The following is a 16,255-nucleotide window of genomic DNA, read 5'->3' on the forward strand; positions in this document are numbered from 1 at the left end:
GGAAGCTATTGAATCTTAAAAGCAAAGTGTGGTAACAAATAGTAAAATAATATAGCATTCTAAAATCAATTCATTATAAAATCAGTTCAAATTAAATTGATTTGATCAGTTCAGATCAAATCATCTGACACATATAGCAGCTCCCTGTGGGTTAAACCACAGAGCCTAGGACTTGCCGATCAGAAGGTCGGTGGTTCGAATCCCCGTGATGGGGTGAGCTCCCGTTGCTCAGTCCCTGCTCCTGCCCACCTAGAAGTTCGAAAGCACGGCAAAGTACAAGTAGATAAATAGGTACCGCTCCGACGGGAAAGTAAACGGCATTTCCGTGCGCTGCTCTGGTTCGCCAGAAGTGGCTTAGTCATGCTGGCCACATGACCCAGAAGCTGTACGCCGGCTCCCTCGGCCAATAAAGCGAGATGAGCGCCGCAACCCTAGTCGGTCACGACTGGACCTAATGGTCAGGGGTCCCTTTACCTTTACCTGCTGGTACAGATGTAATAAGGAATAGCCTCTCACCCTAAGGTTGGCTATTATCTCATGGTCCTACCAATATATGCATTCATTTACAGCACAATCATTTGCATGTTTACTTCAGAGTAATACAAACTGGAACTTATTCCCTAGAAAAGGTATCTACTTAACGGTGAGTGTCTCACTGAAATCAATGGGGCTTACGTGTATAGAATTGCTGGAAATTCACAGTAGCCACTTCAAAGAGCCCTTTTGGGCTAGAAATGAAGTACCGGTATATAAATTCTGTGAGAAAGAAAGTTGTGCAGTTTAGATTTTATCGCCTCTTTCTTAAAGAGTGCCTTAGTTTTGTCCATTTCCCATCCTGGATTTAATCACTGGCTGGAATCTCCTGGCAAAGGACCTTGGGTAGCAAGAAACTGGGAGATCACATGCTGGAAATTTAGATTTGCACAGTTAAAAGTGGGTTAAAGCACTCTGGCACAACAAATCCACCTAGAAACACAGGAGTTTTTACAGCTAGGAAAGTGAATTGCACTAAATAGGGTGGGAAAATTGGTTGATTAACGGATAAGACATATAACCACTGCACAAGCAAATCAGGATGAATGTTCATTGTGGTATAGCTGCCCTGCAAACAAATCAGAATGAATGCTCAATGAAGACAGACATTGTCTCACCTTCGCATAAGCTTTGTGCAAGCGTATCAGGTTGAATGCCCATTGATGCTCCAGTGGAGCCCAAGGACTGAGCAGCAGTGATCTGATGAGTCACTAGGAATATAATTGATACCAACAGCAGATTCTATGGAAAACTCTTGCTAGACTATATATGCATTCAGACTACAGGTGTATGTGGGTGTGTGGGTGTGGGTGTCTCATAACTGAGTGATACCTCATAAAGAAAACTATTGCCTTACCCTGCCGCCAATCCCAGCAAATAGAAAACCAGCATCCTGAATTGTAGTTTCTAACATTACTGCCTGTGGCCTGAGCTAGCTTTAGTCTCAGCAGGTCACCCAGTGATATATGTAGTTTTAAAAATATAAAGGAAAACCCCCCCAGAATATATAGCTTTTCTCTAAAGCCCTATAAGCAATAGGAAGCCTTTGAAAAAACCACTCTGCAAAAATAAACTCAAAGTGGTGGGTGGAGTAATATGTCTGTACCTTTAATTGTTTCTAACAATGAGGGCCATTTCTCTCTAGTGTTTTGCCTGCCAGCCAACAAATGCTTCCACGTCGGGAGAAGGCCTGAGAGCAAAAAAATAAATAAAAGCAAGAGAATTGTTCGGCTTTCCTCGCCTTCTCCAGGAAGTGATCTCTCTCCGCTGCTGCTTCAGCCGCGCGCCTCCCAGCGAGGCAGTGGCTCCGGCTAATTAGGACACGTGATGGGAATAGGAAACAAAAGCCCAAACAATGGCAGCGTGGGAACGCGGCATAAATTGCAGTTACATCCCTCCTCAAATAAATAAATAAATCCCCAGCTAAAAGAAGGCCTGCCTTGCGACCCGCAAGCCACTCGTTGGGGAATAAATCCCACTGGGTTTAACCGGATAACGATTATAGCCCTACTGATTCCTTTCAGATCTCGCAACCTCCTTGCTGGCTACTAGAGGTCCACAGACTGCAGTGGGGCGCACGAGCATCTCACGTCAAGGTGCTCATTGGCTCTGACGCAGCAATTATTTCCATCTCGAGATTCTGAAAACACAGACGCTGCCTCTCTCTGCAATAATAATAATAATAATAATAATAATAATAATAATAATAATAATGGGTGAGATGGTGGAGAGCAAAAAATATATCTGCATGGATAATGTTTAGCACCCTTCGCTTTTGTTGAGAGGTAAGAGACGTAAAGGAACACGCTTCCATCAGTACTGAAGCAGCTTAAAGCACATGGGGGAGATTATCGTCCTGCAAAACTGCACGCCCCTTGTACATGTTTGGCTGAAAGAAAATGGGAGAGGGCAAAGCCCATATTTCCTTTGCAGCTCAGGAGATTCCTTTGAGGAGACCCCTTGCAGATTAAACACACTGGATCTGGAGAAAGAGCTCTGTAATGTCTAACGGCCTCTCTTAGCCCCCTGGGGAAAATAGTATTCATAATAACAACCTACTGCGTTTCTGCAAAAGTCATCATTGTGGTGTCTGGGCACACTGGCCTTATATAATTCAATATTTATGCAATACTGCATTCATTTTGAGACAAATAAAAACCAAGAGTGCATTTGGTTTTTAAGGCTGAGGTCTTCAAAGTGCTGTTTGTGTATTATAAAAATCCCCATGCCTTCAGCAGAAACTCCCTGGGCAGTTAACATGAAATGAATTATCTACACTAGAGTCATGTCTGAAGAAGGCGCATTGAAATCAATGTGACTTAGGACAAAATCAATGGGACAAGGTAGCTTGTACTGCAGGCCCAAAGAGACTTCTGTATCAGTGAGGCTAGTTCACACGTGCATGGTTATTATTTGATGACTGAAGGGATGTTCAAATGAACATCACTCATGTGTTGATGGGGGAGCAGGTTGCTGTTGGCCAAGCCCCCTGACCATCAACCATGCTCCCCCTGCCTGCCGCATTTGCAGCCTGCGTGTGAGTGAAATGGCCCTACATCAAATTGGGATTCCACCTCACAAGCAGCCACTGTGTGTGAAGGGCCCTCCAATGTGCACATTGGCTATGGGGAACTGTGGCTGCCAGACTCAACCCTGCTTCACCCATCAGCACCTGAAGGATACTTGCAACATCTAGTGATGGCTTTCTTGTGTGAATAAGCCATCACAGGTCAAATTATGTATCACAAGCACATGGCTTTTCTATGACACCTTGTTCATACGTTCAGCTGTTGTAATTAACTGAAATCAAGTGATGTTTATGATCTGTAAACCAGTCCCAAGCCTAAATTCTGAGCAAACATGATTAGGATTGGGCCAGTGGATCACTGGTATTTAAATGGTGATGTCCTCCATTCTCAAGCTAATACTCTCTCTGTTGAATCATTGTGGCTGCTAAAACACTGGTCAATAAACAAAACAATCATTGTAAAACTTAAGATTTTCATTATACCATTTGCAAGTCAATGGACTTGCTTAACCTTTCTACCCAGATTTTCCATTTTCCATCTGTGAAATTATATTATCTGGGGTCATATTTATATAGCCAACGCTATGCCTCTGCCTCTTTCATTTAAAGTTTAAGTAGAATATAATTGCTGAAATCACCCAGTCATTACAATTGATTTAGGCTGCAATCCTAACTCTACATACCTGGGAGTCAGCTCCACTGAAATCAGTAGGACTTACTTGTGAGCATGCATGATCAGAATTGTGCTGTTGGTCTTCTCCATGTGTAAGGAAGGACGCTCACATGTGTTTGTTCTAACTTCTGATTAGATACCCCAGGCCATTAGATGAATGAAGGTTAATGTACGAGTATGATCAGACAGCTCATGCACTATGCTGGCATCATAGCTGTCAACTTTTCCCTTTTCTTGTGAGGAATCCTATTTGGAATAAGGGAATTTCCCTTAAAAAAAGGGAAACATTGACAGCTATGGTTGGCATTCATGCCGTCTACTAGAGCAGTGTTTCCCAACCGGTGTTCCGCGGCACACTAGTGTGCCGCGAGACGTTGCCTGGTGTGCCGTGGGAGGGAGGCGGGCGAGGCGGGCGGCGAGAGGCGGGGCGGCGGCGGCATCTCCTGCTGGATGCAAATCCAAACATGGCGGGCGCCTCCCTCGCTCCTTTGTAGGCGGACCATTGAGAGAGAAAGAAAAGGAGGCGAAAGAGCGAGAGAAGGCGCCTGCGCGGAAAGAGGAGTGAGCAGTGCGCCTGCGCGCCGCGGCGCCCGAGTGCAGTGAAATTCCGTGAAGAGGGGAGGGGGGGCTGGAAAAGAGAGAAAGGAAAGATTTTTCATTTTTTTTTAAAAAAAAAAGGAAGAGGGAAAGAAGAGAAAAAGCGGCAGAAGCTGAGGGGAAGGTTTCCGTGAGGGTGAGAGAGAGAGAAACGCGGGGCTGGCGGGACCCCTCCTCTTCCGCCACGCGTCGCCCGCCACCGCCTCAGAATCTCCTCAGGAGCGGCGGCGGCTGCTCCCCCTCGCCCCCTTCCTCCCCCCCAGCCCCCTCCCAACCCCCGGATGAGGGACGCGAGGCGGCGCCGCTGAGAGGACGGGAAGGCCCCCGGCGGCGGGGTCGGCTCGAGCAAGGAGGGGCGAGCGCTAGCCGGCTGGCTCTAGCCCGGCAAGTGGAGGAGGAGGAGGAGGAGCACGCCGTCGCTTCCACAGCGGCCGCCCCACACTCCCCTCCCCGGGCACCGGCGGGGAGAATGACGGAGCTCCAGTCCGCGCTGCTACTGCGGAGACAGCTGGCAGGTCGGTCCGTCCGTCAGTCGGGGCAAAACACACCACAGTGCAGGCAGAGGCAGGCAGGCCCGTCTCTCCCTGCCCCCCCTCGGACCTGGCCGGCTTGGGGTTTGCACCCCAAACATTCATGTCCACCCTAGCTACACAAGCCACACCTTGCTCTCAGTTCGATCTGTCAAATAACTCACCTATCATTCACATAAAGAACCTAGTCTATCCTCAAACGTCAGAATGTACCTCCTCTCTAGCTTCCCCCACTTCATCTAGGCACTTTCAGCCCTTACTTAACCCACCCCAGCCTGCTTACTCTTCCTTCATTTGCTATAAAAACTAAATACAGAGAGAGACTGAGAGCTGTTGACGAAGAGCTATGTGTGTCTCTTTCTTCGATTCCAGCCAGAATATCAGCTTTGTGTTCAGCCAAACAGGCCCAGGTTGCGCACTGAATAAAGTATTTTATAATTTTTCATATTTCTGTTTACTTACTATTTCATAATAAAGTAATTATAAAATACTTTCTTTGTGTTTATTTGATTCCTATTAAAGAGAGTTACTTTATATATAGTCAATATAGGCACAGAGTTAATTTTTTAAACATTTTCTAATGGTGGTGTGCCTCGAGATTTTTTTCATGAAACAAGTGTGCCTTTGCCCAAAAAAGGTTGGGAAACACTGTACTAGAGGTAGCAGGAATGGCAGTACCATTTGATGATCTACTGGAGGTGAGTAAGGCACCATAGTGGCACAGTAAGTTTTTTGGACTTAGTATGACAGGTTGACAGGATTACTCTTCAAAGCAGTTCCTCCTTCCCAAAGAAGAAAAGTGGGTGGGTGGAGTCTAAGGAGAGAAAGGCTTTCAAAGTTAATTTAGCACACCCACTAAGCAAAGGTCAACAGGAGTGGTTTCCTGTTCAGGGTGCCTTAAAGCTACCTCTTCTCACCTTTCAGTATTATTTTGACTAGGTTCATGCAACAGCCTGCAGGAACTGTTTTTGTTTTTGTTTAAAAGAAAGATGGTTAGATACTTCTGGACTGATCCTGGGTTTGCAGTTGAGTTTCCCCTGAAGGCTTAGTGACGTCTGCCAAAAGAACAGTCAAAAGAAAAGAGGAGGGAGGGGGACTTGGCTCAAAAGACCTCTGTACTCAATTCTTGACTACTGGGGGCGGGGGGAGAGAGACACCCTTTATGAATCTGAGCAGCATATATAAAATAAATCTGCCAGCCCTGAACATCTTGTCTAGTTTAGCTCCAAAGTCAAGATCAGGAAATGCAGCACCAGTTGTAGGGTTGCCATACATCTGGAATTTCCCAGACATAGCCGGTATTCGGTTCCTTTAAGCAATGTCCAGGCAGAAATTGTTGAAATGTATGGGAAAATCTGGACGTATGGCAGCCCATGTCAGAAGTCTAGATTTTGGCGATTTTCCTTAAAAATAGCTCAGAAAGCTTTGGGCAAAACTTAAAAAAAGGTCAATAACTTTTGTGTCTGGATTTTCACTTTTTGAAAGATGTTAACCCTAGAAAGGCTTGGAGGTATCAGGGCAGCACCAGGATTCCCTTTGCCTGCCGACAGGCCAGAGAAAAGGCATTTGATTGGCAGAATGTCCAGGTTAGAATCTGTTAAGCTGGCCTACAAGCTCCAGGTAATCATTCCCTTCAGCATCCTATCTGCTTCATCTGCAAGTACTTACACAGGCATGCCTAAATGTCAGTTGTCCCCATAAATTCCCTTTGAAGTGCCTAGAAAAGAGCCTAAAAGAGTCTCGGAGGTCTCTTAAGTCAACCAGAGCAGCAAGCACAGAAAGCAGATGTGATCATTGTAAAATCATTACAGCCAACTTCTATGATTAAATGCAGTAAGCGATTTAGCACAAACATATCTAGGGACATGCGTACGTCAGGGTTTCTAGAGTCTGAGCATTTTAGTGCCAAAGTAAGATTATCGGTAGTTCGCAGGCGACAGTAGAGGCAGCATGGAGGCTTACATGCCAAATCAAATCAAATCAAAACTTTATTAGCAAAGCCAACAGGCCACAGCTATACAAGAGTTAAAAATGAGAATGGGGATAAAAGGAAGAAAAGAACAGGCAAAAGGAGGTCCGTCGGGTAAACATGCCAATGTTACAGCTTGGGCTGCAAGGATGGTTCAAACCAGGTTGGTCGCATTTCATCTTTATGTATTTTATTTACCAACCTTCCCTTATAGGAACAAAGGCTGACAGTTATGGGGTTTTTCAAATCGTCCACCCAGGTACAAAGTAGGGCCGGCCCAACTTTTTCATGAATAGAAAGAACTACATGAGATGATTTCAGATCTTTATCTACAATGAATGGTTTTCTGGCTCACTTCTACTATGCAGACAAGGTTGGGGACAACTCAGTTCACAATTGCCTTGCTGACTGAGCAGTCAATTCCCTCCCCCCAAGTGCAGCCCATATTTATGGTTAACTTTATATATATACAAAACATTGAATTTAGTCTACAGTGTCCTGAATTATGAAATAACTAGCATGTCACTTCCAGTAGCACCTTAAAGACCAACTAAGTTAGTTCTTGGTATGAGCTTTCGTGTGCATGCACACTTCTTCAGATACACATGTGCATGCACACGAAAGCTCATACCAAGAACTAACTTAGTTGGTCTTTAAGGTGCTACTGGAAGGAAAATTTTATTTTGACTATGGCAGACCAACACGGCTACCTATCTGTAACTAGCATGTCACTTGATTGACATGTTTTTAGCAACTGAAAGGGGCATGTAAACTGACTCTATACGTCAGTTATAAGTTACCGCTTGTGATACAGAGCACAACTCTATACCAGTCTATTCGGAGGAAACTTCCATTGTTTTGAATGCAGTTTACTCGCACGCAAACGTGTAGAGAATTGCTACCAGTCGCCGTCAGGAAGCGACCAGCTGGACGTGTGCACGAACTGCGGGCAGCGCGCCGTTTTCTAAAACGCCCTAGGGTCGGGCCCTACGCGGAGTGAAGTGCTGCTGCTGAACCTACAAGCGATTCTTCATCGCAAGCGCAACAAATGCCCGACAGCAGGCAAAGCCGGAGAGCGAATTGCGGGCTCCCGCGTTGTTAGCGATCACTCGGGCTCATCCCCGGCTGGGCTCCGCGCCGCGGCGCCGGTGGCTGAGAACAGGCAACTCAGCGCAACAGCCGCCGTTGGCCCGAGTGCCACCGCCGCTCCACCCCGCGCCCAGGGGAGGTTCACACGCGGCAGCCGCCGCTCCTGCACGCCCCGCTCAGTGCCGCCGCCGCCGCCGGCCCCGCTTGGCCGCCAGCCGGGCACAGAGCAACTTTCCCACGGCCGCCCGGCCACGCGTGTGGCTCCGCAGGTCCCCAACTGGCCCCGAGCCCAGCCAGTTGCACAAGCGCGGGGAGGTCGGCGTGGGCGGAGGCGGAGGAGGGAACCGGAGAGGAGCTTCGAACGCGGCCGTGTAGCACATCCTAACGCTTCCAGCCAATGAGCGGCGGCGGGCGAGAGGGCGTGCCGTCGAGTATCTCCCTGAGTCGGCGGCCATTGGCTCAGGGCGGCGGGGGCGCAGCCAATCGGAGGCGCTAGGGCGGTATGTCGGCTGCTCGGAGTTGCCTGGAGCCGGGAGCGCTTGGCGCGCCTCCCAGGCTGCCCCTCCCCCGGGTAAGAGGCGAAGCGTGGGAACGCGATGGGGGAGACGGAGCCAGAGGGCGAGCGGCGTCGGCGGTGGGAGCAGAGGGCGCGCTGAGCTGGCACCGGGGAATCGCCGCTCGTTCGCACCAGGCGGGCAGCAGGAGCAGGACCTCCCCTCGCCATTCCGGACGATTGTTTAGAGGGAGCCGGCAGCAGCAGCAGCATGAAGCGCTCGCACCCGGACTACAGCTCCTCCGACAGCGAGGAGCTGGATGAGCCCATCGAGGTGGAGAAGGAGAGCGGAGACGAGAATGGGTGAGGGTGCTGGGGGGTCGGGCCGCGGGGAGGCCGGGAGGGGTCCCCAGCCCCTGGCACAGCAGTGGCACTTGGTCCGAGTTGGTCTCTGCCAGGTGCAGGGTTGAAGCTGTAGGCAAACTCCCGCTGCTGACACGCAGAGACAACCATCTCCGCGGCCGCCCGTGCTGCGGCTTCGATCCTGTGCGCACTTACCCGGGAGTAAGCCCGGTCCCGCTCAGCGGGAGTTAATTCAGAGTAATGTTGGTGCATTAAAACAAAACACACGGGGAATCGGGGGTGGGGCGAAGGATCTCACCCTCTTGATTTGGACGCCTTTATTTTAAGGAAAGGAGGGTGCTTCTGGCTAGATTCATTTGGTGGCGAAGGAAAGGCCCTCTGCACTCACTCAAGGCAACCTCATTCTAGGTCGTCTTCTCACTTTCCGGAAGACTGCGGCTGCAACCTGACACACACTTGCCTGGTGGCACAGGGCCAGACGGCGAATCTTGGCATTGAAAACGGGAGGAAAAGGATGGGTCTTTGCACAAATTAAACCATGCTCCATTGCCTGCTGCCCATGCTCTGCATTTGGCACTGGGTTACCTGGGATTACCCAGGCGTTTCTGTGCTACAACTATTTATGTGCCTACAGGCTTTCCAGCTGTTTCTTGTGGAAATCACTGCTCCCCAACCTCACTCCTTTTCTGTGCCTTCTCAGTATTGACGCCCGATTTCTTTCTTGCTGGTTTCAGAAACTTGAGCTCCGCTCCAGGTTCCATGTCTCCAACCACCACTTCCCAAATTCTGGCTCGGAAAAGACGCAGAGGGGTAGGTCTCTTTCTGCTGTGCTTGAAGTCCCTTCTCTTTCTGCTCTGCTTGAAGCCCCCTTGAAAAATATTCCTGCTTCCCTTTCAGATTATTGAAAAACGCCGCAGGGATCGGATCAACAATAGCTTGTCAGAGCTGAGGAGGCTGGTGCCTAGTGCTTTTGAAAAGCAGGTAATTTTGAGGCAGCCCTCTGTGTATGTGAGGGGTGGGATGCTGCAATTCGGGTGCAGTATTATTAGGCAGCAGTGTGCTATTTCTGTGCTGCCTCTTTCCCTTGGCTTGAATCCAGCTGCCTTTATGCTGATCTTTGCCTTCAATTTCTTAGGGATCAGCTAAACTGGAGAAAGCTGAAATCCTGCAGATGACCGTGGATCACCTGAAAATGTTGCACACAGCAGGGGGGAAAGGTAAGATCCTTAACCTGGCATGGAAGTCAATTCTGTGTACTAATCCCGATCAGATTTTCTGAGTGTGGTTCCCTAGGTAGCCAAAGCGAAGCATCATTGTTGAGCTTGGGGGAGACCCAAGGTTTCTGGAAGTACTAAAAAGGTGGGGAAAGCTCTTAAGGTGTGTGTGTGGGGGGGTGTCCTTCCACAACAGCTCAGGAAGGAATGGCCATGGGATGTTGACTGACTGTTGCAGGGAGGAGTGGGCAAAGAAGGGGAATGGATTGGAGTATCCTGGAAAGAGCATGGCTGGCTGGCTGGAACTGAGTGGAAGCATGCGGCACTGCAACATCTCATTGCAGGTCCCACTGCCTGTGTGTTGTAATAGATTTGTTCAAAATTCAGCCACCCTCTAGCAGCACACCTGCAGCCTGCTTACTACCTAGCAGTCTAAATGGTAAAAGCTCTACTTCAAAATAAGTGAGGTATGGATCTCACCTGAAGGGCAGGATGTATTTGTGTTTGGCAAGCACAATTTTGTGTTCGTTTGCTAACTTCAGTGGAAAGTACAGCCAATTAAGTTTGTGAAGGATCTGGCTGTGCATGATTTCCCTTTGGCTGGAGGGATCTTCAGCTAATTCCTGTGTGCCAAAGGCACTGGATCTCATGTACATGTCACTGTCTCAGCCATTTAGTATTTTTCATTTTGTTCTAGTATCTTAAAGGCTGTTGGTAGCTGAGCTGCTAAGATTATAATCCGTGAGCCACAATGAAGGCTCCTGATGGGCCAAAAGACAGGACATACATTTAACAAAATGGTAAAAGAGGTATGGAAGAAGAGACCAGCATGTGTGCATATATATCTATATAGTAGTCATTCCAAATGTTTAATATGCTGTTATTAAGCTTGTAATAAACCATATACTGGTGGATAGTAGCAGCAAATCTTGGAGTGTACTTCATAACCCAGTGACTGCAGAACAATCCCATAAAAAAACCCTGGAGTTTGTGCTTCAGAGTATCTTGATTGATTGTGGACTTTTAACTGGCGCTTAGACTCTTTGCTGAGAACATCACAAATGCTTATTGGCTGTTTTGAGGTTGGGTCTGTGTGGACTTGGAGCAGATCACTGAATTCCAGATCCTGTTCTCATTCATGAGATTTGGCTTCTCGAAATAACCAGCTTTGCACCTATATGCTGCCTTGGGTTCCATGCTGGAAGAAAGGTGGAATATAAAATAAAATAAAAATTATGGGCACAGTCACAATGAGACGTGAAGTGTACTTGCCAGACACTTTGCTTCATGACGGTCTGAACAATATTTCTATTGCTCATGGGTTTCTATAAAGTGAATGTGGAGTAGCACATCTTTAGTGGGGCATGCCCTGGAGAAAACCCATCTTCTTGAGAGAGACGGCCTCAAATGAGGAATGGAAATTGCTGCCCATGCTTAAGACATCACTCTTCCTTCTCTTCCTTTCTTCTAGGCTACTTTGATGCTCACGCTCTTGCTATGGACTATCGAAGTCTGGGCTTCCGAGAGTGTTTGGCCGAAGTTGCCCGCTACCTGAGCATCATCGAAGGTCTGGACACTTCTGATCCTCTCCGTGTCCGCCTTGTGTCTCACCTGAATAATTACGCCTCTCAGAGGGAAGCCGCAAGCAGTTCCCATACAGGGCTTGGACACATCCCTTGGGGCAGTGCCTTTGGACATCATCCCCACATCTCCCACCCACTACTGCTGCCTCAGAACGGGCATACTACTACGAGCGGCAGCGCAACTTCCACAGAAGGTCATCATCACCACAGCAGAAGTGGGGCTCCCCATGCTGAATCATCTTCACTGAGAGCGCCCCCTAATGGCAGCATTGGACCAGTGCTTCCCGTGGTCACTTCAGCTTCTAAACTCTCTCCTCCCTTGCTGTCTTCCATGGCTTCCCTGTCTGCATTCCCCTTTTCTTTTGGTTCGTTCCATCTGTTGTCCCCCAATGCTCTCAGCCCGTCTACACCGGCACAGTCGGCCGGCCTTGGCAAACCTTACAGACCATGGGGAACGGAGATTGGTGCATTTTAAGAACTAGCAGGGTGGTGAAGGGGTGCGTTGTCTGTAAACTAGCCAGCTGAGCTGGGGCATCTGAACTCCTTTTAACAGTTTGTTATCAAAGGTACAGTTCCAGTTTTAACAGAGTTTGTACAAAGAAAATGTTTCTCCCCACCCTGCTTTCTATTAGCAGATTTTAAAAACCAGCAGTTGCCAGAAGTTTATCCATTTTTTGTAAAATCTTCATAGATGTTAATTTAAAAATGATAATAAAATAGAATTTTGCTGACTCGTTCGTTATCTTAGTGGCATTTCTCAAATGATCCTGTTTGTCTGAAAACACTGGATCTTTTTTTTAAAGAGTAGAATTTTCGCCTTTCTTCCCCCCCCCCCCCCAGAAAAACAGAGCCTTAACTCACATTTTTGTTTGGTTGTGGGGGTTTTGTGATACTGAAATGTTTTTCAAGGGAGATATTGTTTGTAAACTATGTTTTGACTTTTGTATTTCCGAGCAAAAGCGTTGACAAATCAGATGGACCAGCTTTATCTCAGATGTTGGTGGTGGACCTGTGGGCCTCTGGAGCTCCCATCAGCCCCAGCCAGCATGGCTCATAGCTGTCAACGTTTCCCTTTTTTAAAGGGAAATTCCCTTATTCCAAATAGGATTCCTCACAAGAAAAGGGAAAAGTTGACAGCTATGGCATGGCTAATGTTCAGGGGATGATAGGAGCTCTAGTATAACAACACCTTGAGGGTCACTGGTTCTCCATCAGTATTCTAAGAAGAATAGAATCTTTCTGTGACTAGTGCAGTGCTTCAGTCTGCCTTGCAAGTTTATCCTTCTCCCCAATAGGTATATTTATCCCAATTACAGAATCACTGTTCTGTTTCTTGTGCCAAATTTCGTTGCGGTTTTCTTCCATTGGGGCAAACAACACTAAAAAGTTGCAGGTCAAATCCTAATTCTAGAAGCTTTATCACTGCAACTAAGTTCAACCAAGTTCGTCCAGCTCCAATCCATTGGATGTTTTTTGTTTTGCTTTTTAAGATGGAGGGATTATTAACATTAGAGCTTTGGGGATAGATTGTGCTGGGTTTGGGGATGTGGGGACACAGACCATTGTCTGCCATGTTGCTGGAACGTAGGATGTGTCTTCAACTCGAAGTTCATGCAAGCAGATGTGCCAAGTTCCAATCCAGAGAACAGGAGTTGCATCTAAATTAAGTTGGTTGCACTTGGGTTTCATTCAGTGGGACTTGACGTGAGTCATGATGACTAAGAGTTGTGTCCAACTTTATTCTGTTCAGATTAGACCCACTGAAATGAGTCGTGTCCATAAATTTCACTGGGTCTATTCTGAGGATGACTAATGGTGGACACTACCCAATAGTCTGCCTTGCCTTTCTTGACTGGACATGGAAATAATCTTGCTTCTGCCTGCAGGTATGGGATAGCTGGATGGACAAGGGGCAGAATAGGTAGGGAAAGCCACAGTTCCTTGTCCCATGCTTTATTGGTGTGTTTGAAGGTTGCAATCTGGTAGACATCCATCACACACTTAGCTGTATCCCATAAAAAGCTGTAATGTTGTGGTCATAACTGTGATTGGAAAACATGGCCGCTGACATAGAATCTAATAGTTCCTTTGAGAACTTGAGCAAAGTTTTGTTTTTTTAAAGCAAGTTTCAGCATTAACCCCCCCCCAAAAAAACCAATTGCATAAAGAGCTGCTATCCAGTACATAGAAACTTGAAGGCTTTATATGGCCTTCCATTAGTTGAGAAGTGAAAATTTGGTCCAGCACAAGTTTTAGTTGCCTCCCAATGCTCCTCATTAATGTTTCTTGAGCCTGCATTTCTATTGTTACATAATGTTCTGTTCAGAGCAAGCAAAACTGGAGAAAATGAAAGTGATTATTCTATGTTTAAAAATACAACCAAAATTAAGATACTGAATCATAGTTCGGTTTGTCTAAATCTGCATACTTTATCCTTCTAGTATGATTGTGGTTTTCACATCACAGAATGTGGGATTTTGTAGTACAGTGATCCTGCATCCCAGGTCAAAAACCAGGTGAGCAGCAGCTATGGATAGCCACAAAATTGATTGCTGTGATGTATATACATACTGTGCAGAAAAGTACCGTAGTCACTGCATTTTTTGTAGGGTTTAAAATGAATTCAAGAGGGTAATCTGAAGAGGATCCCTATCTATTCTCAACAGGCTTGTTTCTTTAAATGACTAAAGAGGGTTCCACCAAATTGGATTTGATCACTTTTGTATTTGCATTGTGCCTAAATAAAAGAATTGAGAACAAAAAAAAAAAAAAAGTTGACTGGCAAGTTTGTCTAGCTACATGAGAGAAAAAGTGTGTTTTAAACAGATTATGGTATAATTACCTTTGTGTGTGTTGCTTTAAGTGTACCATTCAGTGCATCTTCTGTTTTGCTGTTCTGTTTTCTAATTTTGGGCCATGAAGTGATATTTCAAGACATTGTTCATGAAGCGGACGTTAAAAATAACTGAAAATTTGATAGTTCATTTCTGCAATAGAAGAAGAGAGCACTGTTCACGTGTTCAGTGTTGGGTGGGATGTAAGAGACAGAAAATCTGGTTTGAACCTACTGCCCCAGCTTTACTTATTATTCTGAAGGTTTTAACAAACCCTGTATAGGTACAGCTGATTGCGCATAAACCTTGTTTACTGAATTGGAGACCTTGCCTTTTGCAACTTGTACATGGGGAAGCTTTGTTCCAGGGGTGGACAGATGTTTCATGTTGAGGACTGCATTCCTTTTGGTTGTAGCATCTCTTGGGGCCCACCTGCCAGGGATAGGCAGGTCTAGTTGGTGGGTGGCATTGAAACCCAACATGAACAAGGCTACTTTCCTTATTGGTGTTCTGAAACCTTCTGGTCTTCCATGATTTATGTTAGGCATTTCCCCCACAAAGTGTCCCCCTTCTCCCACCCCCAAAGTGGCACAAAGAAATTAAATAAACATGGTTGTGTCATTGCAAGTATGTGATATGAGCTCCACAGGTTGGATTTCTGCTAATTGTATAGTTACTTAAGGCAGCACCTGCATGTTTAGGAAATGAGCTGACAATCTAATTCTACAGGAACATAGAAGGGAGATTCCCCAAATTGCTCAATGTTGCCTTGGTTCACTGAATACTATGGCACAGGGTGTGTGGATGTACCTAGAACAGGGTTGTTTGGCTCCATACCAGCCGGCATTGCCAATGGCTGAGCATGATAGATGCTTTAGTCAAACAATATCTGGAGGGCCACAGGTTCCCCACTCCTGAAAATTATTTAAAAAAATTATTTAAAAATTATTTTAAAATTATTTTAAAAAATCTCATATTAAGTAAGGCTGCCAGTTATCTTTTACAATGGAATGGTGCCAATTGGCAGAAGATTGGTGTGGACCTGGTTGCTTTAAGTAGCATGTCAATCCAGCAATATAATTTGTCTTGCTTACCTGCCTGCAACAATCTTTGTAGGTTGGCTTTTCCCAACGTAGTGCCTTCTAGATACTCAGCTACTAGCTTTTATTAGCCACAGGCACCATGGCAGATGGTTGGAGATGATGGGAGATCCCAAAAGATGGAGGTTGGAGAAGGCAGACCAAGTGCTCCTGTATCATAATTGTGAAGGGAAGGTTTTGTGCTTTAGGAAGAGTCTACTTTACATACATTCAATTATCACTGTATTTCTTGTATTTCACTTTCCTTGTACCTCACAGCTAACATGACTCTCTCTACATCCATGTGTTTTATCTACTTCAAAACTCAGGAAAACTTTCCATCTCAGGAATTAGAATCTAGTCCATAACAGCATGGACTGTAATAAATTGGTCTTTTACGAGGCTACACAACTCTGCATTGTTTGAACAAGTAGGAATGCCCTCTTTAACATAAGACATACTCATTTCATGCTATGCCTGAATTGATTCCCAAAACATTTAAAAGCAATTTAATAATAAAAATAACAATGAAAATACTTACAATGATTTCACATATAAAAACAAATTCAGATCCAGTACACATACAGACACAGAATGAGATAAAAACAAACCTTTTTTTTCCTCCTTGTTGGAAAATGAAGGTCTTCAACAGGTCGGGGATGCAATGGGTGGTGGTGTGGGGAGAGTATCAAAGGGTTAGGTGCTGCCATGAAAAGACCTGATTTCATCTTGCAGAGCAGACTTCCTGATAAGATGGTCTCCACATCTGC

At 46.1% G+C, this 16,255-nt stretch overlaps 1 protein-coding gene across 1 annotated transcript; it reads left to right on the forward strand.

Annotated features, from left to right (window-relative positions):
• Positions 1-8,437: 8,437 nt before the first annotated feature.
• HEY1 (hes related family bHLH transcription factor with YRPW motif 1) lies at positions 8,438-14,345 on the forward strand. Its single transcript, XM_083517836.1, has 5 exons — positions 8,438-8,775; positions 9,510-9,585; positions 9,673-9,756; positions 9,911-9,992; positions 11,461-14,345. Exons 1-5 carry the CDS (start codon positions 8,684-8,686, stop codon positions 12,045-12,047), a joined length of 921 nt encoding a protein of 306 aa, XP_083373962.1. The 5' UTR covers positions 8,438-8,683; the 3' UTR covers positions 12,048-14,345.
• The last annotated feature ends 1,910 nt before the right edge of the window (positions 14,346-16,255 follow it).

This window comes from Podarcis liolepis (assembly GCF_965112155.1).
Source record: "Podarcis liolepis genome assembly, chromosome: 8".
Taxonomy (NCBI): Eukaryota; Metazoa; Chordata; class Lepidosauria; order Squamata; family Lacertidae; genus Podarcis; species Podarcis liolepis.

Excerpts from the sequence above, each read along its gene's own strand:
- HEY1 (XM_083517836.1), top strand. The coding sequence starts at position 8,684 with ATGAAGCGCTCGCACCCGGACTACAGCTCCTCCGACAGCGAGGAGCTG. Across the intron at positions 8,776-9,509 it reads GAGAGCGGAGACGAGAATGG|AAACTTGAGCTCCGCTCCAG; the intron begins GTGAGGGTGCTG and ends TGCTGGTTTCAG. Across the intron at positions 9,993-11,460 it reads GCACACAGCAGGGGGGAAAG|GCTACTTTGATGCTCACGCT; the intron begins GTAAGATCCTTA and ends CCTTTCTTCTAG.